We start from the raw sequence: 25,715 nt of genomic DNA, 5'->3' as shown, positions 1-25,715 counted from the left end.
TCTGCCTCTGATGCAGAGCCCTCGTCTGAGCCTTCCCCAGCCTCCAGGACTGGCCCAAGTTCCTCCCCAACCTCTTCACTATCCGACTCTGCTGGCCGCAGGCGGGCCACAACAACCCTTATCTTCCCAGCATTGATCATCCAATGCCAGCAGGCAAAACAAAGAAAAAACACCCCACAATGAAATGGATCTAGATATCTAGGTTGCAATGTTGGGCATCATTTACTGTTTTGTGCCCTACCCTGAAAGAACCATGGTTTGAGGGAAGCTGTGATCACTCCGCTCGAGAAATTATTTAAAAAGTTGAACAGGGCAGTTTCTTAATAAGGATCATCACATTGCTTGTGAACAGGTTCCTAGTGATTCCCAGGCATGTGATTCTTCTGACCTGTCCAGGTGTTGCTATTCTGCAGGTCTTTGTTTTGTTAATTACACACAGGTAGTCTTCGACTTACAACCGTTGATTTCATGACTGCTCAAAATTTTACAATGGCATTGAAAAGAGGTAACTTAACAACCGGTCATTCTCCCCCCCCCCCAGGTCACATGATCAACACTTTGGGCGCGGGGCAACTGGCATGTGTTTACGACGGTTGCAGCCTCCTGGGTCATGTGACCCTCGTTTATGACTTTCCCAGCCAGCTTCCAACAAAGCAAAGACAATGGGGGGGGGACCAGATTGTTAGGAAATGATAATTACCTAACTTGTTCGGTTGGCAATATATAAACCTCAATATAGCTTTAAGACTGTATTGCTGTATTACATCATACTGTGTCCTGATTGGTTAGCTCTGTAGCCAATGTCCTTAAGAGGGAGCTTGAAACATGGTTTGTTTCTCTTTGCTAATCATTAGTGCTCTTTGCTGATCATTAGTCCTCTTTGTTGTTTTTGCTACTGTTTGCAACTGTTTATTGTGTAGGACTACGACGACTGGTAAGAAGACTTTGTTATTGGATTATCCCTGGACTATTGTTTTACTATTTACTGCTTTTTCTGTGTATGACCTGGACTGTTTATTGGACTGTGCCTTATTACTATTTCCTGAAAAGTAAACACAACTCAGTGTATCTGTGTGTTGACTGTGATTATTCGCAACTGCTCTCAGTCGCTTTCATGTGCACACCCTTGCTACTCAATGGGTTGCTCTGCGAATTCCTTAACACAGATTCATTTAACGGCCGCGCGATTCACTTGAAAAGTCACCTGCGAGCGAGTAGGCGGCAATATAAAGTTTTGAAATAAATAATAGCTTGTGATTTGCTTAACAACCGTGGCATAAAACGTTGTAAAGATGGGTATGGCTCACTTAACAACCGCTTTACTTAGCAATGGAAATTCTGGTCCCAGTTGTGATCATAAGTCGAGGACTACCTGTAATTCCAAACGTCCTCTGGTATTCTCTCCTCTGTCTCCTCCTCTTATCTTATCTGTTTACTTTCTGATGTGGGTTGAAGATCTGGCCTGTATTAATAATGAATTTCTATTTTGTTTGGGATCTACGTAGAGTTCAGGAAAAGCATCGGAGCCATCACTACCCATTGAAGATTCCCAGGATCTCTACAATGTTACCCCTGAGGAGAAAAGCCCAGTTCCAACCAGCGGGAGGTTTCAATTTCAGTTCTCCCTAGAGGATGACACGCAGAGCCAGTTACTCGATGCAGATGGGTAGGTAGCAGAAGAACACAAAGCATCGATTAAAAAAAATAAGACGATACAGACTAATGCTAATGACGAAGCTATGCAGGAACCATGAAAAGAAAATTGTACCCAGATTGATCCCAAGAAAGGAAGACAGGAGAAAGAAACTCAAAATAACCATCGTTGTGTCGTCATGTGACGTATTGTGACTTTTCCCCCTTCACTAAAACAGGTGGGGGTGGCCAGCGCATGACGTATCTGGTCTGTGGGCTGCAAGTTTGTCCCCCCGCTATATTGATTTGGTTCAGTATCAGAAAAGGCAGAGGGATAACTAGGCAGATTTTAAAGACTCCGTTGCTCTGTTTAATGTTCTAAAGTAGCATTCCTGAAATCCTTGCACATTTTCCTCTCCTGGCCTATGTTCTGACCTAGGCTTCCTGAGACAGAAAACAGCACATAATTAGTCCCCAAAACCCTCTTTTTATTTCAACGGCTGTGAATTCTGTTCATTCCCAGCCGTGATGAGTCACAAATAGTTTGTAAAGAGTCCAACAGAAGTCTGCCACAGTCTTTCAGGATAAGGCTGATAAACACCCACCTTTATCTCCCTTGACATGTTGCCAAAGACCTAATTGGCAATTAGCTTTGCAAGGCCACACGGACCACAAAGTCAAAAACGGAGCTTCAAAATTTAAACCTACCAGAATGAACAAAGTTGCTTCCTGCAAAGGCTCATGTCCCTTTGCTCCTCCTTTATGTCTTATGGGAGGGGCCAATTATCTCCAAGCCTTACTCCTGAGTCGCCCCTTTTTTCTTAACTGTTCTTGCGTTCTGGCAGCTCTGCGCATGCGTGCACTGGGAACAAGCTTCCCCTGTTCCTCTGCCTCTCTGATGTCAGACTCTGGCAGCTCCAGAGTCAGCACATAATTCCCAGATGGCCCTGGCCCCCTCTCTGCCTCTGACGCAGCCCTCATCCGAGCCTTCCCCAGACTCCAGGACTGGCCCATGTTCCTCCCCAGCCTCCTCACTGTCCGACTCTGCAGCCAGCTCTGCAGGCTGCCGGTGGACCACAACAGCCTAGCTTAAAAGGGCTAACTTATAAGAACTGAAACTTACTCTGAGTCACCTTATTCTATACCAGTGTTTCCCAACCATAGCCATTTTAAGATGTGTGGAATACTGCCGGTTGTGGAATATTGGTGGTTGTGGAATTCTGGGAGTTGAAGTCTACACATCTTGGTAGACTTGGTAGACACACAAATGGCTATGGTTGGGGAAACACTGTTCTTTCTATATGGATTTCCAAGTCCAAAAACTACTAGAGGGTTCACTTGATGGTGATTGACTTGTTTACTTTCTTCTGTTCGATAAACCATGGTTTATACAAATCCTATTGGGGGGGACGACTATCCGAATTGGCCTTAAGGGCACCTTATAAAAGCCAGTCTTGACTTTCAGATTTTTGAACGTTGGCCCTCACCGGAACAAATATCAGTCCTGCAAGAGCCGTCTGCCTTTGGCCAGCATGGACGAGAATGCGATGGATGCCAACATGGGTGAATTGTTTGATCTGTATTCCGGGCAGAACCAACAATCTCCTAACCCAGGCAGTGGCAAGAAGTCCGACATGGAGGAATTGCTCCATCTTTGCTCTGGAAAATTTCCATCTCAGGGTGAGTTGGTATCTCCTCTGAAAAGCACAGGAGGGATAATCGCTATAGTTAAGAATATACTGTATTTTTCGGAGTACAAGACGCACCGAAATATAAGACACACTTACCTTTTTTGGTGAGGAAAACAAGAAAAAGAAATGTCCCTCTGCCTCTGAGCAACTTTGCCTCGTTGCAGCAAACAGCCAACAGTCTGCTTTACTTTCATTTTCGTTTTCAGCATAGCTTGATTAGCACAAAGAAAAAAAAATCTGCAGCAATTTACCTCCTTAGAGCAAGCAACAGAGGCCCGGGCAAAACAGCTGAGTCGGGAGGCCAATACAATCAACTTGTGCTAATTAGGCTGTGCTGAAACTGAAAGGAGCTGTTTCTTCTTGTTGCTTGCTGCAAGGAGGTAAATTGCTGGGAGGCAGAGGCCAAAGGGTGGGGGCCAGTGGGTGGGCGGGGCTACATTCAGTGTATAAGATGCACCTAAATTTTCACCCCCTTTTAGGGGGGGAAAAGGTGTATCTTATACTCTGAAAAATACGGTAATTAAGCATCCAGTTCTGGTTCCCAGGATACAAAAAAAGTTGTTGAGACACTAGAAAGAGTGCAGAGAAGAGCAACAAAGATGATAAGGTGTCTGGAGGCTTAACCATATGTTGAATGACAGAAAGAACTAGGTGTGTCTAGTCTAACAAAGAGAAGGATTGGGGTAATATGATAGCCGTCTTCCAGTACTTGAGCGATTGTCATAGAGAAGAGGGGGTCAATCTATTTTCCAAAGCATTTAATAATAATAATAATAATTTTATTTCTATACCGCCCTTCTCCCGAAGGACTCAGGGCGGTGTACAGCCTGTTTAAAAACACAAACAAAACAACAATATAAAATTTAAAATAATTAAATAAAGTGGCTCAGATTTAAAACCTCAATAAATTTAAATATCCCAATTTAAAAGCTATTGTGTTGTTAGTCCGGCCTGGCGGAATAATAGGGTCTTCAGTGCGCAGCGAAACGCCCGGAGGTCGGAGATCTTACGAATTTCCGGGGGCAGTTCGTTCCACAAGGATGGGGCTCTCACAGAGAAGGCCCTCCCCCTGGGCGCCGCCAGTCGACATAACTTGGTTGACGGCACCCTGAGGAGACCCTCCCTGTGGGAACGGACCGGTCGGTGGGAGGCTATTGGTGGCAGGAGACGGTCTCGGAGGTATTTAAGGGCAGGACAAGAAATAACGGGTGGAAGATCATTGGAGATCCAACTTACAACGGAGAAATTTCTCAACAGAACAATTATTCTGAAACAGCTTACTTCTGGAAATTGTGGGAGCTCCATCACTGGAGGATTTCAAAAATGAGGATCTTATTTGTTTTGAGCAGAGGGTTGGTCTAGTTTCCATCCAAGGTCCTCCCCAACCCTATTATTCTGAGTTCCATTCATCTTCATCGGGATTGGTGCTCAATCCGGCACTCACCTTTTGTCAACCAAAATGCAGGCAAGGGAATAGGATTACTAAGCCCTGTCTGAAAATTATATTTGACCCCTGGGTCAGACTGGCTCTTACCTTGGATGCCAAGTACTCAAGGTTTGTTGGTTCCAGGGCAACAGCCATTTTAGAAGTGAAATAATTAATAATAGAAGCACTTAAGGCTACCTCTCAATATCATTTTTTTTCCAGCCAACTGAACCGAGAGTGTTTAATCTCTTTGCTCTTCTATTCCAAGGATTTTCCCTTCCCTCCCCCCCCCCCCAAAAAAAACCCCTCTGTTAGTTAAATAATAATCCTGCTACTTGGCTCTCAGATCGTGAGTCATCACGAACACAAATGCCCTTTGAAGTGGGTGGGACAGTGGTGGGTTCCTCCCGATTCCGCCCGGTTCCACCAAGCCGGTAGCGGTGACAATATGACGTCACCGAACTGGTTCTGCCCCCCGCCCCTACCCCGCATTATTCTTACCTTTTATTTGGCCCCACCCCCAATCTATTGCTGCCTCCTGAGACCCAGCTGATGGGCTATAAGGAAAAAAACTGTTTAAACTCTTGCCGCAGGGCTTCAAAGGGCTGCCCTACAGCTGATCAGTGGTAAAAGGCAGTGTGGTGGTAGACCGGTGCCTCCAAAAACAAATGAGTAGACTGCAAAAATAAATGGGTAGATTGGTGCCTGAAAAAATACATGAGTAGACTGGTGCCTGCAAAAATAAATGGATAGATCAGTGCCTGCAAAAATAAATGAGTAGACCGGTGCCTGCAAAAATAAATGGGTAGACTGGTGCCTGCAAAAATACATGAGTAGATCGGTACAGCTCCGCAAGCAGTTAAAAGCCTGGTAGGCCAGTACCTCTGCTAAATCCTAAATAATTGTCACATGACCATCAAGCCATGCCCACCAAACAAGCCACGCCCACAGAACCAGTAGTAAAAAAATTTTAGAACCCAGGGGGCTTCTGAATTCAGCTCACCAGCCCCGCCTTTTCTGTTACACTTTCAGAAATACTGCTTTTGGAACCCCTGGTTGTGTTCAAACAAACTTCCCAGCCCTCCAGTATAGTCTCCATTGGAGTCCCCCTCAAATTATTGTAGAAGTCTAGGATTTCACAAAGCTCAGTTCAAAAAGCTGTGCTGATCTCTGTGTGAAACCTGTTTCTTTAAAGTAAACTAGGAGAGTAGGGAGCAATTTTACGATGGCCAAAAGCCCATCCTTGGCATTTGAGGAAGGGTAAGATCTTCAGAAGATTGAGCCGTGGTTTGAAAATGGGTAGGGCCACGTTATGTACATGGAAAGGATTCGCCTTTTCTACGTTCTTGGTTTCTTGAACTATTTAGCTTCTTTTAGGAAGTTATTTCATTCCTGCCGACCTAGCAGTTTGAAAGCATGCAAATGCGAGCAGATAAATAGGTACCATTTCAGTGGGAAGGTAATCGATCTGTGCACCTCTGTGCATAGTCCTGGTGGTCACATGACTACAGAAGTGTCTTTGGACAACACTGGCTTCCTCAGCTAAGAAACAGATGAGCACCACCCCCTAGAATCAGACATGACTGGGCGGGGGAAACCTTTACCTTTTGGGGAATTTATATGAGTCTTTGCTGGGTCTCCTGAATTAAAATATGCTGATAATGTTTGACACAATAATCAGAGAAGACTCAGTGGTGGGATTCAAACATTTTTACTACCGGTTCTGTGGGTGTGGCTTGGTAGGCGTGGCATGGCTTGGTGGGTGTGGCAGGGGAAGGATACTGTAAAATCTCCATTCCCACCCCACTCCAGGGGAAGGATACTGTAAAATCTCCATTCCCTCCCCACTCCAGGGGGAGGTTACTGCAAAATCCCGATTTCCTCCCGATCAACTGGGACTCAGGAGGCAACTGGGCGGGGCCGGTCAGAGGTGGTATTTACCGGTTCGCCGAACTACGCAAAATTTCTGCTACCGGTTCTCCAGAACTGGTCAGGAACTGCTGAATACCACCTCTGAGAAAGATTCAGAGATCGCAAACAATGATTCAGGCTAGATATGGTCTGTCTGGGGTTAGTTCTCCCCGTCCCACTTAAAGTAGCAGAAGAAGCAAAACTTTGGAATAGTTGTTTTATATTTAGATCTGCAGTTAGATCCTGTTCTAAAGACATCTTATTTCCGATCTCTCAGATTCTCCTCTTCAGGCATCGTCAGCCACTTCTAAACTGAAAAAGAAGAGGAGGACCAAAGACTCTGGGGCAGAACCCCTCTCTCTTTTTTCTAACTCCTTTCCACCTGAGAGGTAAGGAAGGCGTGGAGACAAGCAAAGTATTTAGCTTCACAAAACCATCCCAGAGAGTGAATATAAAAGATGCTGTGAAGTTCAAATAATAATAGCAATCGCACTTAGTGTGAAGTTTCCGAAAGATGCCCTAATTAATTCATGAGCCATGAGCCAAACTTCAAAAGAAATACAGTCATTTATTAGGAGCACCATTTCGGCAATATTTGGATGCAGTTAGAACTAATCCCACGTAGATTTACGTTCCCCCTATGACCCTGTCTCTCCCCTCCTCCCTGGCCATGTCATAAATCACGTTCTCCAATTAACCACTTTGGCTGGCTGTGAAACCCAAAACTCTCCTACTGATTGTGGTAGAAAAGCATCTGTGGAATGTAGTTTCAGTTAGGGAAATCAATCAGCTCCATCTGTTCTCCCTCCCTCCTGTCCATAGCAACTTGAAAACTTTGCAAGTTGACACTTAGACTTATACACCGTTTCACCATGCTTTACAGCCCTCTCTAAGTGATTTTATAGTCAGCATCTTGCCCCCAACAATCTGGGTCCTCATTTTACCCACCTCGGAAGGATGCAGAATATAGCTGTTAAAGCAGAAATACCACGAGCTACTCTGTGCTGTTGTTCTGCCCCAGCTACGGACCTCAAAGAATGCAGCACACACAAAGTCCGTATAAACCTTAATTTACTAATTAAAGACTACTAATGAGCTTTCTTAGTAGTTGTTCGAACACAAGTACAGTTTAAATCAGTCTTTTCTGAACAAGGGCTGTTAATTTAACTTCATTAACAGCCGACAAGAATTCAAAGAATAATAACTCAGTTCTGAGGCATAGTATTTCAGATAGCCATAATCTTATTGTGGTTGGCAGAATGCCCAGAAACAATTTGCAGGAAAACTGATAAGAGAAACAAGAGCCAAATCAAACGTTTTCTGGAATCAAGACACGAAGGAATATGAACGAAGTTGTTTCCTGCAAATTGCATCAGTTGTCGTCCTTCCTTAAATAGGCTAGGGGAGTGGCCAATTAGCCCCAAGCCTTACTCTTGAGGAGACCTCCTCCTGAGAAGCCACTCCTGCCTTTTAACAGCTCTGTGCGCTCGTGCATTGAGAAGAGGCTCCTTCTTTTCTTCCTCTTCACTTAAGGGAGCTTCTGGAGATTCTGAAGGCCCTGGCTGAATCCCCGCCTCTGGCACCACATCTTCTCCAGCCTCCTCATTGTCTGACTCAAGTGCCAGCTGCACAGGCTGCTGGCACAGCACCACACCAGCCTCCTTGCTGTCGGAATCAGCTACTAACTGCACAGGCCGCTGACGGGCCACAACAGCTGTTATACAGCAGCAACAGAAATAAAAAAGCCAAGGAATCTCATCTTAAGGACAATTAAAATAATCATTGAAAGCATAGCAAAATCTATAGTTACATAATAGATCCGTGATGGCGAACCTATGGCACGCTGGCCCTAAGTGGCACACAGAGCCATATCACCTGGCACGCGTGGCATAGCCCATTCCTCTTCTGGGTTTCTGGCGCACATGTGCGTGCAATGATCAGCTGGTGTTTTTGCATGCGGCAGTGCCGGAAACTAGAAGAGCTGGTCTTCCGGTTTCCTGCATGAGCATGCGTGCCGGTCAGCTGATTGTCATGTGCGCATGTGCGCCAGAAACCCAGAAGAGTAGCTTGCTGAAACCAGAAGTTCAGTAGCTGAAACCGGAAGTTCATTTTTTTGGGGGGGGAGGGGCGCATGCACCCTGGACAACTTCTCTACCGGGTTGCGGCCTAGACATGTGCACACGTGCGCTCCCTTTTCGGCACTCGGTGCTGAAAAGTTTCACCATCACTGCTTTAGATGAAAGACACATGCCAGTATTATATCTCCTTGCGCTCCTGTTGAGTAGCATACCAATTTAAAGGGCATGTTAAATAAAAATCAGCGCACCCAATAACTGTTTGTTTCTACATGTTCTGTTGTGGTAAAGTCAAAGCATTCGGCAATTAAAGTGGCGTATCCAATTAGCTACATTCCTGCTGCATTTACTTTTTTAAAAAAAAAATCTTACTTTTCAAGCAGGGAGGCAGAAGATCAAGAGAAAGAAGAGGAATTTGGGGAGTTCCAGCTTTTAACAGATGATCATCCTTTTGACAGTGAGGAAGAAGTAAGTACTGTGCACAATTGGAGCAAGGTCCAAATGGACCATAGAGCACGCATGCCAGTCCAATCCTGAAACGTGGTTTCCGGTCCTAATTCAGCAGCAATTACAACAATATTTTCTGTTCAGCTGGTCAATTTAAATGCTCCTATTTTCACCCATTTTCAGGCAAAGTAGAAGATAATTCTGCATTAAGTAACTTTATTGTCCAATAAATATAAGATAGTTCATATTAAGTAAATGCTCATTATTCTTTCTTTATTTTGCACAGAGGTAGTTCTTGACTTACAATCATTCATTTAGTGACAGTTCGGAGTTACAATGGCACTGAAAAAAGTGACTTATGACCAGTTTTCACACTTAACAACTGTTGCAGCATCCCCATGGTCACATGATCAACATTTGGACACTTGGCTACTGGGGGTGTGTGTATTTATGACCATTGCATTATCCGGGGGTCCCATGATCCCCACTTGTAACCTTCCCAGCCAGCTTCTGGGGGGAGCCGGATTCGCTTAATGACCTCATGATTTGCTTTGCAACTGCAGTGATTTGCTTAATTGCTGTAGCTGTAAAACTACAACCCTGTAAAGTTGTAAAACAGGGCAAAGCTCACTTAAACAACTGCCTTGCTAAGAAACAGAAATAGTAAACTCAATGGTAGATGTAAATTGAGGACTGCCTGTGCTTTATCATTCCTTTGTTTGGTTTGGAGAAGAGCAAATTGGAAGCTTCCCCACTCCCTGCCACATTCTGCAATACCTGCTTGATATGTTTGAGATTTCAACAGGTAACTCCTGTGTTTCAGAGCAGCACTAAATCCTAGGCGCTTGCTCTCTTTTTTTCCTCCTAACAAAATCTTTGATGAAATTACTCTGGGTTGGTCATCTCATTTTTTTCCTTTTGCTCCCAGTTTAATATACCGTTTTTTTCAGAGTATAAGAATCACTTTTTTTCCCCCTAAAAGAGGGTGAAAATTTGGGTGTGTCTTATACACTGAATATAGCCAAAAACGCGAGGCACGGAGGAGACAATGATCTGTGGCAATCCCTGCAGCCTGGAACAGCTGATTGGGGGTATTCCGGGCAGTGCCAATCAGCTGCTTCTGCTGAATCAGGCTGCAATAATGTGTTGAAGCTGACCTGACTGTTCACTATTTGCTGCAAGGACATGTCAGAGTTTGCAGCAATAATCACATCCAGAAAGCACACACAAGTAACTGATTCAGCAGGATTCAATAACTTCTCTTTATATATAATATAACACATGAAGTAAATATACAATACCAAAAGCAGGTTTTCCAATGTGGTAGTAAATACAAGCAAAACACAAGTAGAGGAGAGGAGTTTCAGTTTCAGAGATCAGCACAGCATACAGCTTTAGTACAGAACAGTTGAGCTAAGCCACGCCCAGGCTCCTTGCTGTCTCCTTGTTGCTCATACAGCAAATACTGTTTCAGTTTCCAAACAGCCCTCAACTCTCACACACTGACAGGACACTAGCCAGATGAATATGGATGGATGCTGGTAGGCAGAGGCAGATTTTTTTTTCTTATTTTCCTCCCCAAAAACTAAGGTGCGTCTTATACCCCAAACATACAGGTAATCATAATCTTCCATTAGGAGAAGAATGATTATATTAACTCAGCCAAAGTGGGGGGGGGGAATGTCTTAAATAAAATAACAAATATTGGAGAATATTAAAGAATATGTTACCATGCTTCAAGAATTCATGAACTTGATATTTTTTCTGATTCATAGGATGAAAAGTGCGAGGAGGAGGAGGAGGAGGAAGAAGAGAGTGATCAGGAGGAAGAAAGAGGTGATGAGTTAGAATTTGATGATGAAGAAGAAGAACTGAAGCGAAGGGAAGGAAGGAAGAATAAATTGTAAGTAATGCTTTTTAAACTTACTGGCAAAATTGATTTAATCTTAAATCCTTTAAAGCCGAATGAAACTGCCTAAAACAAAATGGAAAATAATAGGCTAAGGAACTGAAATGTATTTAAATATAAGTTAAAAATTAAGGAGCCTTTCAAAACAGCTCGTCTGAGAAGCTTATTAAAATGTATGCAGAAGGAATGAACTGATAGTACAAATAAAGCTGTATTGCGGCAGCCCAACGGTATCTTAGCGTGGACTTTGCTTCCAACCTTCCATTTGTCTTCCGATATTTTTCCGAATTAGAAATGAGTTATGAATCTCAGCACAACTCTTGTGTTGCTTGTAAGAATTTTCTAATAGCAGAGCTGAAAGAAAATATTCTCTCATGGAGATCCTTGTCAGCTTTTGTAAACAATATTGCTTTTAATTCCTTTTAAACTTGCATTCTTCTCCCCCACCCCTTTCAGCCATTTAAAAGATTTCATGGAAGATGAGGCTGAGCTGTCGGGCAGCGAAGGGGGAAGTGAAGATGAATATGACGGTGAAGAACTCAATGAGTATGAAGAAGACGTTCTTGATGAGGTTCTTCCAGCAGATGAGGAACTTCATGATCAAGTCAATAAAATCCATATGTAAGTATGTGGCTGCATATAAGTGCGCTTATCTATGGTTGCGTTATTCAGTTTTGGCGGAGTTCTTCTGAATGGAAACTAGTCAAGTTCCTTTTTCTGGCCTGCTTCCTCTCTAGGAAAATGATACTCAATGATGATAAACGGCAGTTGCGCTTGTATCAGGAGAGGTACCTTCTCGACGGAGACCTTCATAGTGATGGCCCTGGGAGGATGAGGAAGTTCCGATGGAAAAACATAGGTATGATGAGTAGTATGCCGGTGTTCATCAAATTTTGATAAGCATGATAATATATATGTCGTATTCACAGGTGTCAGATATCTAACGTGATACTGCCATTCAAACGGAGGGAGTGAGGAGCATGGGGATAAGCTGTATTTTATAAGCTTTTTCCTGGTGCCTAAGCGCCTTGCAGTATTCTCACCTTTTGGAGAGGTGTAATAAGGAGGGAGGGCCATGTGGATTGTTTCAGTTTGTTGAAAAGTGGAAGAAGACCATGGGAACGGATCCTTTATCTGTTTCTCAGGACAGCCATTACAATAACAACTTTACACCTGTGGATTGGCTGAATCTACATTCGGATGGGAGGGAGGGATTCTAAAGCCCTATTTCTAACTGTGTCGTTTGGCAGGGAATTTAGAGTCTGCTTCGCCTGTCCTACTATCACTTCTTCTCAAGAAAAGGTTCCTTTTGAAATACCACGTTTCAAGAGCCTGTAGTACAGTGGACTAAGCACTGTTATTAACATCTGCTGCTTGCAATTACTGCAAGCTCAAATCTCTCCAAGGCTCAAGGTTGACTCAGCCTTCCATCCTTTCAAAGGTAGGTGAAATGAGGACCCAGATTGTGGGGGCAATAAGCTGACTTTGTATAAATATACAAAAGTATGAAGGCTATTGCTTAACGCATTGTAAGCCGCCCTAAGTTTCTGGAGAAGGGCGGCATATAAATTAAAGCAAAAAAAAAAAAAAAGGGTCTATACCAGTGATGGCTAACCTTTTTGCCATCGCGTGCCAAAAGCGGGGGGGAATGCAGGGGGTCGCATGTGCGTGTGCCCACAACCATAATTCAGTGCAGCCCTCCCCCCATGCATGCACCTGTGACACCCCCTCCCCCGCGCGCGCTACCCCTGCTTTTGGCACACAATGGCATGGTGAGCCCGGTTGGCCCATTTTTCGCCCTCCCCAGGCTCCAGAGGCTTTCTTGGAGCCTGAGGAGGGGGAAAACAGCCTTCCCCACTCCCCTGGAGGCCAGAAACGGCCCATTTCCTGACTTCCGATGGGCCCGGAAGGCTAGAAAATCAGCTGGCCGGCGCATGCATGCGTGCTGCAGCTGAGCTAGAGCAATGCTCGCGTGCCCACAGATATGGCTCCACGTGCCACCTGTGGCACGCGTGCCATAGGTTCGCCATCATGGGTCTATACTTTCTTGGGAAAGGAAGAGAGGCAGGTCTTGGCCACAGGTTTTGGAGTCCTAGGAAATCTCAAAGGCTCTAGAAGGCCATGAAAATATGGCCTCATGTGGAGCCAAGAACCATCCAGATGAGTTGGGACTACAGCTTCCAGAATTCTGAGTTCTAGAAAGAGTGATCTGAACACATCTGGAAGACTTCCCTTCGGAGAGAGCTTGGCTTAATGTCATATTGATTAGGTCTTCTGAGTAAGAGAAAGGAGATATAGGTCGTCCTCCACTTACAACCTTTTGTTTAGTGACCTTTTGAAGTTACAGTTAGCACTGAAATAAGTGACTTATGACCATTCTTCACCCTTACGACGCTTACAGCATCTCCACGGTCACGTGATTAAAATTCAACCGCTTGGCAACGGGCATGTATTTATGACTGTTGCAATGTCCTGGAGTCACATGATTCTCTTTTGCGACCTTCTGAGAAGCAAAGTCAATGGGGAAGCCAGAGTCAGTTCACCGTGTTAACAACTGCAGTGATTCGCTTAACTGTGGCAAGGAAGGTCATAACATGGGGCAAAACTCACTGAACAATTGTCTCACTTAAGTAATGGAAATTTGGGGTTCATTAAGTCAAGAACTACCTGTACAATTTACGATGGTTGATTTGGATGTTCACACTGTCCTAAGGAATACTGGTATTTCTTAATATATTCCTTATATTCCTTAATTCCTTTTTTTTTAAATTCAAATCCGAAACATTACTGTTACTGTTACATTCGTTTGGAAAAGTCATTATTGATGTCGTTATCTTTTTAAAGTTCTTAAGTTGAAAAAGTGTAAAGGTTCCCCTCGCACATATGTGCTAGTCGTTCCTGACTCTAGGGGGCAGTGCTCATCTCTGTTTCAAAGCCGAAGAGCCAGCGCTGTCCAAAGACGTCTCCGTGGTCATGTGGCCGGCATGACTCAATGCCAAAGGCGCACGGAACGCTGTTACCTTCCCACCAAAGGTGGTCCCTATTTTTCTACTTGCATTTTTGACGTGCTTTCGAACTGCTAAGTTGGCAGAAGCTGGGACAAGTAACGGGACCTTACCCTGTTAGGCGGCACCAGGGATTCGAACCGCTGAACTGCTGACTTTTCGATCGACAAGCTCAGCGTCTTAGCCACTGAGCCACCGCATCCCTCAGTGAAAAAGTGTACAATTTTTAAAAATGGTCAGATTCTAATATATTCTCTGTATGCCCACTTTTTAGTCGGGGCCAGCGTTCAATCTTCTTCTGCCATAACGTTAAATGTTTTATTTGGAAATTCTAAGGGAAGTTAAATGTTAAATTTTGAAAGGGATTTTCATTTTAACAGCTCCTGTCTGCCCCGACATTTCTCCCCTTTTTTTCACTCTATATCCATTACCACTTTGCCCTGGTCACAGATCTCATGCCTTCTCTGAATCCAGATCCTTTTTCTCAAATGACCAGAGGTGAAATCCAGCAGGTTCTGACACGTTCTGGAGAACCGGTAGCAGAAATTTTGAGTAGTTCAGAGAACCAGCAAATACCACCTCTGGCTGGCCCCAGAGTGGGGTGGGAATGGGGATTTTGCAATATCCTTCCCCTGCCATGCCCACCAAGCCCCGCCCACAGAACCAGTAGTAAAAAAAATTGGATTTCACCACTGCAAATCACCCTTTTTCTTCTAAAACGAAGACTGAGACTTAGGGGGGGCAAGGAGCTTATTTATTTATTGTCCTTTTGTGTGTTGCATTCTCAGATGACCTTCCCGAGGGAGAGGATTTTCACAGGGAAGCGGACAGTGGGGATGAGAATGAAAATCACCTGGAAGAGACAGAGGCCAAGTGGAGGAAGGAGCGCTTTGAACGAGAACAGTGGTTTCGGGAACAGGTAACCAGCATGGTACCAATTCATGTATTGTACAGGTAGTCCTCAACTTACAACTGTTCATTGTGGCTGTGTGAAGTTACCACGGCACTCAAAAAGGCAACTGAGGACACTTAAGACCAGGGGTGAAATCCAGCAGGTTCTGGAGAACCAGTAGCGGAAATTTTGAGCAGTTTGGAGAACCGGCAAATGCCACCTCTGGCTGGCCCCAGAGTGGGGTGGGAATGGGGATTTTGCAATATCCTTCACCCAGGAGTGGGGAGGGAATGGGGATTTTGCAGTATCCTTCTGAAGTGGGGTAGGAATGGAGATTTTACAGTAACCTTCCCCTGCCACGCACAGTATCCTTCCCCTGCCATGCACACCAAGCCACACCCAGAGAACCGGTAGTAAAAAAAATAATTTCACCACTGGAAAAAAACCGTTTCTTCCCCAGCAGTCTGTCACATGAGAGGAACAGAGGAAAGAGAGTATCAAGGTGTGGGATGTCCACAAGAAAGAAAGAAATGATGGCACTAATATTTTTTTTAATATCTGGATCTACTCTCCAGCGGCTGACTATTCTTGCAGGAATAGTGCATTTTCTCCTCTTGGGAGAGAGGAAAAAATGCAGCCTTTGAGACTCAGGCTGGACCTGGGAACTGGGGAGGTCCAAGTTGACGTCAGCCATGAAAGCTTAGCAGATGATTTGGGCACTCAGCCAAATTACCTTACAGGGTTGTTGTGGTGCAGGTAAATTGGAGGATATAGTAGTATATCAAGCTTCCCCTTATGGTCTATTCAGGAGTCTCCAATCTTGGCAACTTTAAGACTTCTGGACTTCAATTCCCAGAATTCCTCAGCCAGCCATGCTTTGCTGGCTGGGGAATTCTGGGAATTGAAGTCCACCAGGCTTAAAGTTGCCAAGGTTGGAGACCCCTGGATTAGTAGACGGTGATTTTGTTCAACATAGAATTTTTTTCTGTCTCTTGCTACTTTGCCTAATGCAAGTTCTTCTGCTTATTCACAGTCTACGAAAGGAGAGGAGGAGAAGGAGGAGGATGTGGACGAGGATAGCCAGTTCATGAGACTGGCCAAAAAGTACACCAACAAGTCATTACAAAAGAAAGGTATCCTTCTTTCCCCCTTTATGAATGGTGGAGTTTACACCTTAAGAAGGAAGGACTATATTCTGTTATTATTTTTTTTCAAACTGGCTGTTTTTTAAAAAAAATCAAGGCAGGGCAATCCATGCGTTTAATCCATCTCTTTATGCTCCCTGGATCTTCCTTATCACTGAATTTCAATTGTGCTCTAGCAAAAAAAAACATTGCTATATTCTAATTACCATGTTGTTGATTGATTTGAGTTTTTTTTTTTAACCTGCCATAATTGAGAGATTCCTAGCAGGTTATAATATCAACCACAAAACAAAAGATGGTAATTGAAATAATAATAATAATAATAATAATAATAATAATAATAATAATAATATAATTAATAAAAAAATAAAAATTGAAGGAGAAACCAGTATTTCAAATGTGTCCTTGAAACGTAACAAGGTAGGAGCTGACTAGATTCTTGGGAGTCAGAAAGTTCCACTGAATCAACACTATCATGGGAAAATATTTTGAGATTGCCCTCTAATCTCCTAGAAATGGGTGAATAATTAATTGATAAAATAAATTAGACAGATAGGAACTCTACATTGGGCTGGTCAAAAATTTGAGTGAAAGAGATGATTTTGGATCCAGGAAACAAATCAAAATTAAGGTAACTTTGGTAAGCTTACCATAGTTTTAAGAAAAATCAACAACCCTGAACTCTCCCTCTCTCTCTCTTGGCCAACTGTCTAAAATTAGTAAGGCTGAGTCACACATATTTTTGGGGGGGGGAGAGACACACAGACAAGAAATGTTGGTTTTCTTCTGGGTTTTAAAACAACTTGTGTGTGCCAGCCAAATAAATGTGATTCATCCTTGCTAATTTTGTACCATTGCCCTTTTCTCTGTATCCCTAACTTCCCTCCCCCAAAGTTAAGAACAGCCATCAAAAGTCATTAAATCATTTTAAATATTCCTAGGTTAAAAAGTGACATAGGTTAATAAAATAAAGGTAAAAGTTCCCCCACACAGATGTGCTAGTTGTTCCTGACTCTAGGGGGCAGTGCTCATCTCCGTTTCAAAGCCGAAGAGCCAGCGCTGTCCAAAGACGTTTTACACACCCACACCCACACCCACACCCACACACCCCGAAGTTGCTGCCCGCTTCTTTAAAAGTGGTCTCCGTAAAATGGTCTTAAAATAAAATATTTTATAGGTAAACTCCAGGTTACAGCTATAATGGAGCCTGCCCATCACAGTCATAAGTCATGACGGTCATAAATCAGGTCACCTCTGTGACCGGCCCAATTTTACAACTGTTTTTGTCACAGTTATTTAGCAAATATGGTGGTTTTAAAAAAAACCAGTGATTCGCTATGCCACAGTTTTGCTGAAAACTGTAAGTAAAATGCTGGTTTTCAGCAAAACTGTCAAAAATGTGGTCATGTGACTGCAGGGATACTGTCCTCAAAACTCTGAAATGGTCGAGGAGGATTTCCAAATCCAGGTTATCCTTTGGATTTGGTTGTCCTGACCTCTGAGTGCCCACATGGGAAACAGTTTCTCCATATGTGAAATTTCTCTGCTTCTACACTGCGTGAATGGCCGAAGAAGCAGACAATGCAACTTTTCCTGTTGTTGGTTTGCCTTTTGAAAAGCTTTCCTTTCTCTCTCTCTCTTTCTCTGTTTTTTTTTTTTACTTCGCCCTCCTAGCACCCTCTGCAGTTCAGGAAATTAAATCACTACCCAGAAATCCATTTGAAAGTTTCCAGCCTGGCAGCAAACCACAGGTTAGTATCATCGGAGGATGGACAGTTCCTGGTTTAAATTTATATCGCCAGTAGAAAGCTTTCTTAATAATAGAGGTGGGCTTCCTTTCTCTGGTAATAAATGTTGTGACCCAGGCCCAAGTAGGTAGTAATCGACACAAAACAAACAGACTTTATTAGAACAGCTGAGAATTAACTCATTCTCAGCGTAGTCCAAACTAAATCAAAACAAACTCTTCATAACACAAATTCTTCAGTCTAATCACCAGCCTTGGTATAATTAGGCAAACTGCCAAAGGCTTCTCTTGGCAAAAGTTCAGAAGCAGAAGACACCAACAAGAGATAAGTGCAGCAAGACTATCAACGTTGTTTTCCGTTGCTGGTCTTTTAAGCCTTATGGGAGGGGCCAATCATCTCTTGGCCTTACTCCCGAGTCATCCTCTTTCCTGTAGCTGCTCTTGCCTTCTGGCAGCTCTTCTCATGCGTGCACTAGGAGCAGGCTCCTCCTGTTTCTCTGCCTCTCTACTGTCAGCCTTTGGAGGCTCCAGAGTCTGCACATCACTCCTTGATGGGGAGTGTCCCCATCTCTGCCTCCGACTCAGAGCCCTCATCCGGGCCTTCCCCAGCCTCCAGGACTGGCCCATGTTCTTCCTCAGCTTCATCACTATCCAACTCCGCTGCCAGCTCCGCAGGCTGCTGAGCAAACCACAACAATAAATAGCAGATTTCCCCCAGAGGTTGGGCTGTCACAGAGGGCCTTGATTGCATGGGGAAGCTTGTGTATCTAATGCAGAGGTCTTCAAACTTGGCAGCTTTAAGACTTGTGGACTTCAACTCTCAGCTATGCTGACTGGAGAATTCTGGGAGTTGAAGTCCACAAGTCTTAAAGCTGCCAAGTTTGAAGACCTCTGATCTAATGGCTGAGCCTTGTGCTTCCCCATGAAAAATATCCCAGGTTCAACCCCGTTTTTTTCCAGTTGCAGAATCTCTCACTGCGAGCAACTCCTTGGAGAAATGCCACTAGTTAGGGTAGTGTTCTGACCTAGGCTCCCTTAAGCAGGAGGCTGGAATTGGTCCTGGCAAAACCTCTTTTATTTACATAACTGCGAATTATGTTCATTCACAGTCAGCAAGGTTTGTTCAAACAGTTTTGAAAAGGAATATTTCTCAACGCAGACCTTATCTCGTTTGGCAAGCTGCCAGGTTAATTTGTTCCCAACCACAGTACAAGGCAAAACTTGGCACAGAGTTTCTCAGAGTCACAGAACAAATGAATTGTTTCCTGCAAAAGCCCACATCCCGTTCGCTCCTCTTTTATGTCCTATGGGAGGGGCCAATTATCTCCAAGGTGTGGCCTTACTCCTGAGTCGACCCTGCTTTATTAATTGTTCTTGTCTTCTGGCAGCTCTGTCCATGCGCACACTGGGAACGGGCTCCAGGTGTTCCTCTGCCTCGCTGCTGTCTTGCTCCCTCTCTGCCTCCGACGCAGAGCCCTTGTCCGACCTTTCCCTAGCCCCCAGGACTGGCCCAAGTTCCTCCCCAACCTCCTCACTGTCCGACTCTGCTGCCAGCTCTGCTGGCCGCTGGTGGGCCACAACAGGTAGACCAGGGGTCCCAAAACTTGACAACTTTTAAGACTTGTGGACTTCAACTCCCAGAATTCTCCCGCTAACAAGTTGCCAAGTTTGAGACCTCTGGGGTAGACAAACCAGGCTAAATGTATCCATGGACTTGTTCCCCCTTTCACTGCTGCACAGCTCGTGTGTTCCTGATATGCTTCCACTATGGCTTGCATACCTTAGGAGAGAGAGAAAAATGAATTGAAGTGCTGCTCTTCCTTATTTGCCCTTCCTATGAGATGGGAGTAGGAGGACTCTCTATGCTCTTGAAGGCTGAAATGATATGCGGTCATGTTGCTTGAATATGAGTCTTAGATCTAACGTTTTTTTTCTCCCAATTGATAGCTGAGGAATGGATCTCTGCTGAACCAACCAAGAGCCGTCTTGCAGAAATTGGCAGCCATGTCTGACCTCAACCCAAATGCCCCCAGGAACTCAAGGAATTTTGTCTTCCAGACTCTGTCCCCAGTTAAGAGCGAAGGCGTGAAAGAGAAAGCCAAACCCCAGGTAGAAATCTGATTGATTTGAGGGGGAAATCTGTTACTTAACATGTATTTTGTTCTTATTTATTCTATATCTGTCCATCCATCCCTCTATGAAATCCATCTATCCATTTTCCTCACCTCCCTCCCTCTAGACCAGGAATTCTCAACCTCAGCAACTTTAGCCTGTCTGGATTTCAACTTCCAGAATTCCTCAGCCAGCCACTGAAAAGTTATTTCAGTGATGTTAGGCTTGAATAGTGAGGAGTCCTTGGTGCTGTCTGAGCTTGGTTGTTTTCTTGCAGAAGTTTCATTACCTAAACTACCATATTTTTCGGAGTATAAGACGCACCGGAGTATAATATGCACCTACCTTTTTTGGTGAGGAAAAGAAGAAAAGGAAATCTGCTTCTGCCTCTGAGCAATTTTGCCTCCTTGCAGCAAACAGCCTGCTTTACTTTCATTTTCATTTTCAGCATAGCTTGATTAGCACAAGGAAAAAACAAATCTGCTCCCAGCAATTTACCTCTTTGCAGCAAGCAGCAGAGCCCTGCGCAAAACAACTGAGAGCAAATCAGCTGAGAGTCGGGAGGCCAATCCAATCAACTTGTGCTAATTAAGCTGTGCTGAAGCTGAAAGGAGCTGTTTCTTCTTGCTCTTTGCTTGCAAGGAGGTAACTGCTGGGAGGCAGAGGCCAAAGAGTGGGAGCCAGTGGGTGGGTGGGGCTACATTCGGTGTATAAGACACACCTAAATTTTCACCCCCTTTTAGGGGGGGAAAAGGTGCGTCTTATACTCCAAAAAATACGGTAGGTAACATAATCAGTAAGGACTGGGTAACACAATCTGCATTGTTAGAGATCCCTCCCCCTCCCCCCCACACACACCCACACCCACCCACTTCACAGTCTGTTTCTGTTGCTCCCCTCTGGGAGGAGGTGTTGAAGTATTTCTAGCAGGACTACCAGATTCTGTAACAGCCTCATTCCCTAGGGCAAGGGTCTCCAACCCTGGCAACTTTCAGGCTTGTGGGCTTCAACTCTGAGCTGAAGTCCACAAGTCTTAAAGTTGCCTAAGGTTGGAGACCCCTGCCCTAGGCCATCCGTCTGTTAAACTCGCGAGATTTGTTTCTCTCGCCATGTACATGTATACATCCGAACTAGAACTGTGTTGTTTCTCTGCGTCATATAATATATGTGGGTATATAGAAGATGCAGAACAATTAAAACTCGGACCACACGTTTTCTGAATAGTTTTTATCCCAGAGCTACAATTGCACTCAACAATGAACTAAAGGGGCCACCATCAGTGAGCTGTTGGACAGCATTACTTGGTCTGTTGTGTGGATGTTTGGGTGGTTTAGGGGTGGGGAATTTGTGGTGGGTGGGTGGGGGGTATCTGGGGATTGTCATGTGTGTTGGGCTTGGTCTCTGGGTGTTATGTGAATTTCGTTGTATGGGTATATTGTGTATACGCATACAATGACAATAAAGTTATTATTATTATTATATGCATAATTTTATATTTATTTTGTCATGTTTATATAGTGTATATTAGAGTTGAGACCAGTGGTGGGTTTCAAAAATTTTCGCTACTGGTTCGGTGGGTGTGGCTAGGTGGTTGGGCATGTGACTGAGTGGGCATGGCCAACTTGACGTCACCCACGCCCACTCAGTCACATCACACACACACACACACACACACACACACACACACACACACACACACACACCTAGCCATGCCCACAGGAAAAGGTAGAAAATTTTTGAAATTTCCACCTATCTACCCCTGCCCTCCCTTTGCCAGTCGCCCCCATTTCCCCTCCTTTAGCGGCCCCAGCCCTAGCCCCGCTTCCTCCCCCACCACCGCCTCTTTGTTCAGGCTGCTTACCTTCCGCGGAGTCTGGAAGGCAAGCTGATCGGAGTTTTCTGTGGCCCCCAGCCAGCTGCTGCTGCTGGAAAGTGGCTGGCAAAGAAGCTGCTTTGCAGTGGCTGGCCGCAGGCCGCCAAAAAGTATCAGGTCACGGAAAAAGCTGTTGCCATCACTGCCATGTTCTTCGTGCATGCGCATCCTATTGGACTTGTAAGGCATTGGAATGTGTGTGCACGAAGAACATGACAGCAACGAACATAGCGAGCGGGGGACCGGTTTGGGGGCGTGGCCAGCCAGCCATTGCTACCAGTTTGGCGACTTTGGCCAAATTTTCGCCAACGGTTCGCACAAACCGGTGCGAACTGGCTGAATACCACCTCTGGTCGAGAACCTTCGAGAGCTGTATGCAACAAAATTTCATTTTAATGTAGGCCGATTAGCGTACATTCAAAATGACAATAAAGTCGTCTAAGTCAGTAAGGATGGGGGTTTGCTCTAAGTTTGTATTCTAGTTGCTTGCTCTGAACGTGATGGTCTTAGAGGTTCTTTAGTTGGGCTGTTTATTTTTGGCTTCTTTGGCAATTCCTTGATTGGGGGTATTGTTTGTTGATCTGATATTAATCTTGGGAGTTAATCTATGCTCATCTGGGTGCTGATCGCAGGCGAGGAGGTGTTTTGGTTCCCTTTTTGGCTTGTTGATTGTCTCTTTTGCGCAGTAAAAAGATATTGTTTATATCTGTGTGTCTGTTAATGGCTAATTTGTCAAAGCGCCAGGCTTCTAGAAATTCCCTGGCATTTTTGGACTTGGCTTGGTCTAGGCTTCGATGGTGTTATTCAGAACTGGAGAGAGCAATTGGTCAACTCGTTAGAAGCAAATAAAAAGTTCAAGGATAAGTTGAAAAACAATACAGAGCAGGGGTCTCCAACCTTGGCCACTTGAAGACTTGTGGACTTCAACTCCCAGAGTTCCTCAGCCAACTTTGCTGGCTTGAAGTCCACAAGTCTTAAAGTGGCCAAGGTTGGAGACCCCCGCTACAGAGGGTGGTGAGCACAGCGCAAAACATTGTGGGCTGCCCCCTGATACCACTAGATGAGACCGCTACGCCCCGCTGCCTCAGAAGAGTGAGGAAAATCCTCAGGGACGATGCATACCCTGGTCACCACTTCTTTACCCTCGTACCATCGGGAAGGCGATATAGAAGCAGAGCCAGCTGCACAAACAGGCCGAAGAACAGTTTTTATCCGTGGGCTGTCAGACTCCTGAATGAAGAAATAACATCATAACTACGTAGTATGATGGACTGCGGGGCTGGTGCAATGTGTAACATGTTCACACTGGTGCAATAGGACTGGGTGTTTTGTTAATATGTTTTATTATGATAGGGATTTTCTGTCTTCACTGTGAGTTATATTATGTTGGGGGGGTGCACTGAGGGAGCTCAACCAATCTCATTGTTATGCGCCGACAATAAAGATTTGAAATTGAAATTTAACCGAGAACACCATGGTTGTTTTGTGGTAGCCAATGACTGAGACATGTCCAAGCAGATTGATTTTTTTTATTATTTTGTCGAGTACATATTAGATAATATATATAAGTATAAGCATGAATTGAATACATAAAATGAATACAATTAAAGGGAACATTAGGACAGGGCCGGTAGGTACGCTGGTGCTCTTATGCACGCCCCTTACAGACCTCTTAGGAATGGGGTGAGGTCAACAGTAGACAGTCTAAGGTTAAAGTTTTTGGGGTTTGGGGAAAAAACCACAGTCAGGTAGTGCATTCCAGGCATTGACCACTCTGTTACTGAAGTCCTATTTTCTGCAATCAAGTTTGGAATGGTTCACTTTAAGTTTGTATCTATTGTGTGCTCGTGTATTATTGTGGTTGAAGCTGAAGTAGTCATTGACAGGTAGGACATGGTAGTAGATGAATTTATGAGCTACACTTAGGTCAGACTGAAGGCGGCGTAGTTCTAAATTTTCTAAACCCAGAATTTCAAGTCTGGTGGCATAAGGTATTTTGTTACGAGCAGAAGAGTGGACACTGCTTGTGAAATATTTCTGGACACGTTCAATTGTATTAATGTCTGATATGCAGTGCGGGTTCCAGACAGATGAGCTGTATTTGAGAATTGGTCTAGCAAATGTTTTGTATGCTCTGGTTAGTAGTGTAATATTACCGGAGATAATGAATGAATGAATAATAATAAGAGAATAAATAATAATAAATAAAGAGAAATAATAATAATAATAATAATAATAATAATAATAATAATAATATAGAATAAATAATAAGAGAATGAATGAGATTCTGGTCATCTAAAAAATTTTTGGAACTAAACTACTTTCTGCCGTTTCCTAGGTCAAGAGAAGAACTCTGCCTCCTGTCGCCATGCCTTCTCCTAAACGCCTGCGACTTGACAGCACATCAGCTCAAGAAACCCGAAGTATATTCCAGTATTTGGAAAGGTAAAAAAAAAAAAAAAAACAATGCCGGTTTGCATGGTCTCGTTCAGCCGCATTTTGGATTTTGCAGAGCTGTAAAGACAATGCACAAATCTCTGCTGGATGGCAATACCTACATTGCAGAACACACGGCATTAATATTCCTCCCCAATCCTCAGGTATTAGTTGGGAAACAGGAAACTGTTATTACAGTACCGACTCAAGCACTAAGTGAGCCTGCATTTCTCTTAATTCATTCTTTTTTCTTTGGGACTTTACTCGACCTAAGTCAAATTCTAAAACTGCTTTGTTTTGGGGCCACGTTTGAAGCATCAGGATCCCGGTGGCTGGGTTTTAAAATCACTACAGAGGCTGTATGTATATATGTATATATAACTTTTTTGCCCCTCAGTATTTTGGAAAATTCTGATGTACTTTTAATCAAGGTTTTAATTTTTCTAAATTCATACTGTAGAACAGGATATATATCTGCAATGTATATATATGTATCTTTGTTGTTGTTCCCTGTGCTTTCATCTCCTGCTGGCATTTTAATTTTTTATAAATAAACAAGGATCTTGAATTTGCGTCAAGAACAAAACAGGGAGGGCAGCCTCTGCTTTTTAAAAAAAATTATACCTGTCTTTATGCACATTTTAAAGCATACAAAATGGGGAGAAAAGGAAGTCTGGGTGAAATGTGCCTCGTTTACAACTACAGTAGAACCTCTGGTCACGAATGCGGAGGGAAGACCTGCAGGAGTGCAAGGCCAGGTACTGGCGCCTGGAGGCTCAGCAGGCTGAGGTGGTCAGCCAGTTCCAGGCCATGATGCAATCCCACTGGAACAAGGCCCTCCGGCTCCTTGCCACCAGTGGCACTTCCCTCCAGCCTTCGCCCAAAGCCCCACACCAGGAGGCTGAAGCAGACACCAAGTCGGAATTTCTGTCCCCCTGCGACCTGCACAAAAAGACCCCGAAGGAGGAGACTCTGCAGCAACACAAATGTTCATTGCACATATCCGGCCCAGGGACCGTAGTTTGAGGACCCCTAATTTAGTGCAATATAAAAAAAATGTAAATAATTTTTTTACGGACCACCAAAATTTTTTCACGGACCACCAGTTGGTGACCAATGGACTAAAGGATTTGGATGCATTCCTTGTTGCAGAAGTGAGTTTTCAGAAAAGACGGCATGCCATCTTGTTGACGTTCCTGGAACTGAAGCCCAATATAGAATAGAATAGAATAGAATAGAATAGAATAGAATAGAATAGAATAGAATAGAATAGAATAGAATAGAATAGAATAACAGCTGGAAGGGACCTTGGAGCTCTTCTAGTCCAACCCCTTGCCCAGGCAGGAAACCCTACACCACTTCAGACAAATGGTTATCCAACCTCTTCTTAAAAACTTCCAGTGATGGAGCACCC

At 44.1% G+C, this 25,715-nt stretch overlaps 1 protein-coding gene across 1 annotated transcript in view; it reads left to right on the top strand.

Annotated features, from left to right (window-relative positions):
• CLSPN (claspin) overlaps positions 1-24,314 on the top strand; it is a 47,977-nt gene extending 23,663 nt beyond the window's left edge. The window contains exons 14-25 of the mRNA XM_070949618.1: positions 1,506-1,666; positions 3,098-3,312; positions 6,938-7,049; positions 9,116-9,203; positions 10,958-11,085; positions 11,548-11,712; positions 11,829-11,950; positions 14,885-15,015; positions 16,022-16,121; positions 17,808-17,884; positions 19,828-19,989; positions 24,204-24,314. Of these exons, the coding sequence (XP_070805719.1) occupies positions 1,506-1,666; positions 3,098-3,312; positions 6,938-7,049; positions 9,116-9,203; positions 10,958-11,085; positions 11,548-11,712; positions 11,829-11,950; positions 14,885-15,015; positions 16,022-16,121; positions 17,808-17,884; positions 19,828-19,989; positions 24,204-24,314 (1,572 nt within the window). The remainder of the gene's footprint in view (positions 1-1,505; positions 1,667-3,097; positions 3,313-6,937; positions 7,050-9,115; positions 9,204-10,957; positions 11,086-11,547; positions 11,713-11,828; positions 11,951-14,884; positions 15,016-16,021; positions 16,122-17,807; positions 17,885-19,827; positions 19,990-24,203) is intronic.
• Positions 24,315-25,715: the final 1,401 nt, after the last annotated feature.

This window comes from Pituophis catenifer, unplaced genomic scaffold (assembly GCF_029215685.1).
Source record: "Pituophis catenifer annectens isolate HBS135680 unplaced genomic scaffold, rPitCat1.0.hap2 SCAF_9, whole genome shotgun sequence".
Lineage (NCBI taxonomy): Eukaryota > Metazoa > Chordata > Lepidosauria > Squamata > Colubridae > Pituophis > Pituophis catenifer.
The sequence above is the reverse complement of the archived record's forward strand: the minus strand, read 5'-3'. Positions and strand labels throughout refer to the sequence as shown.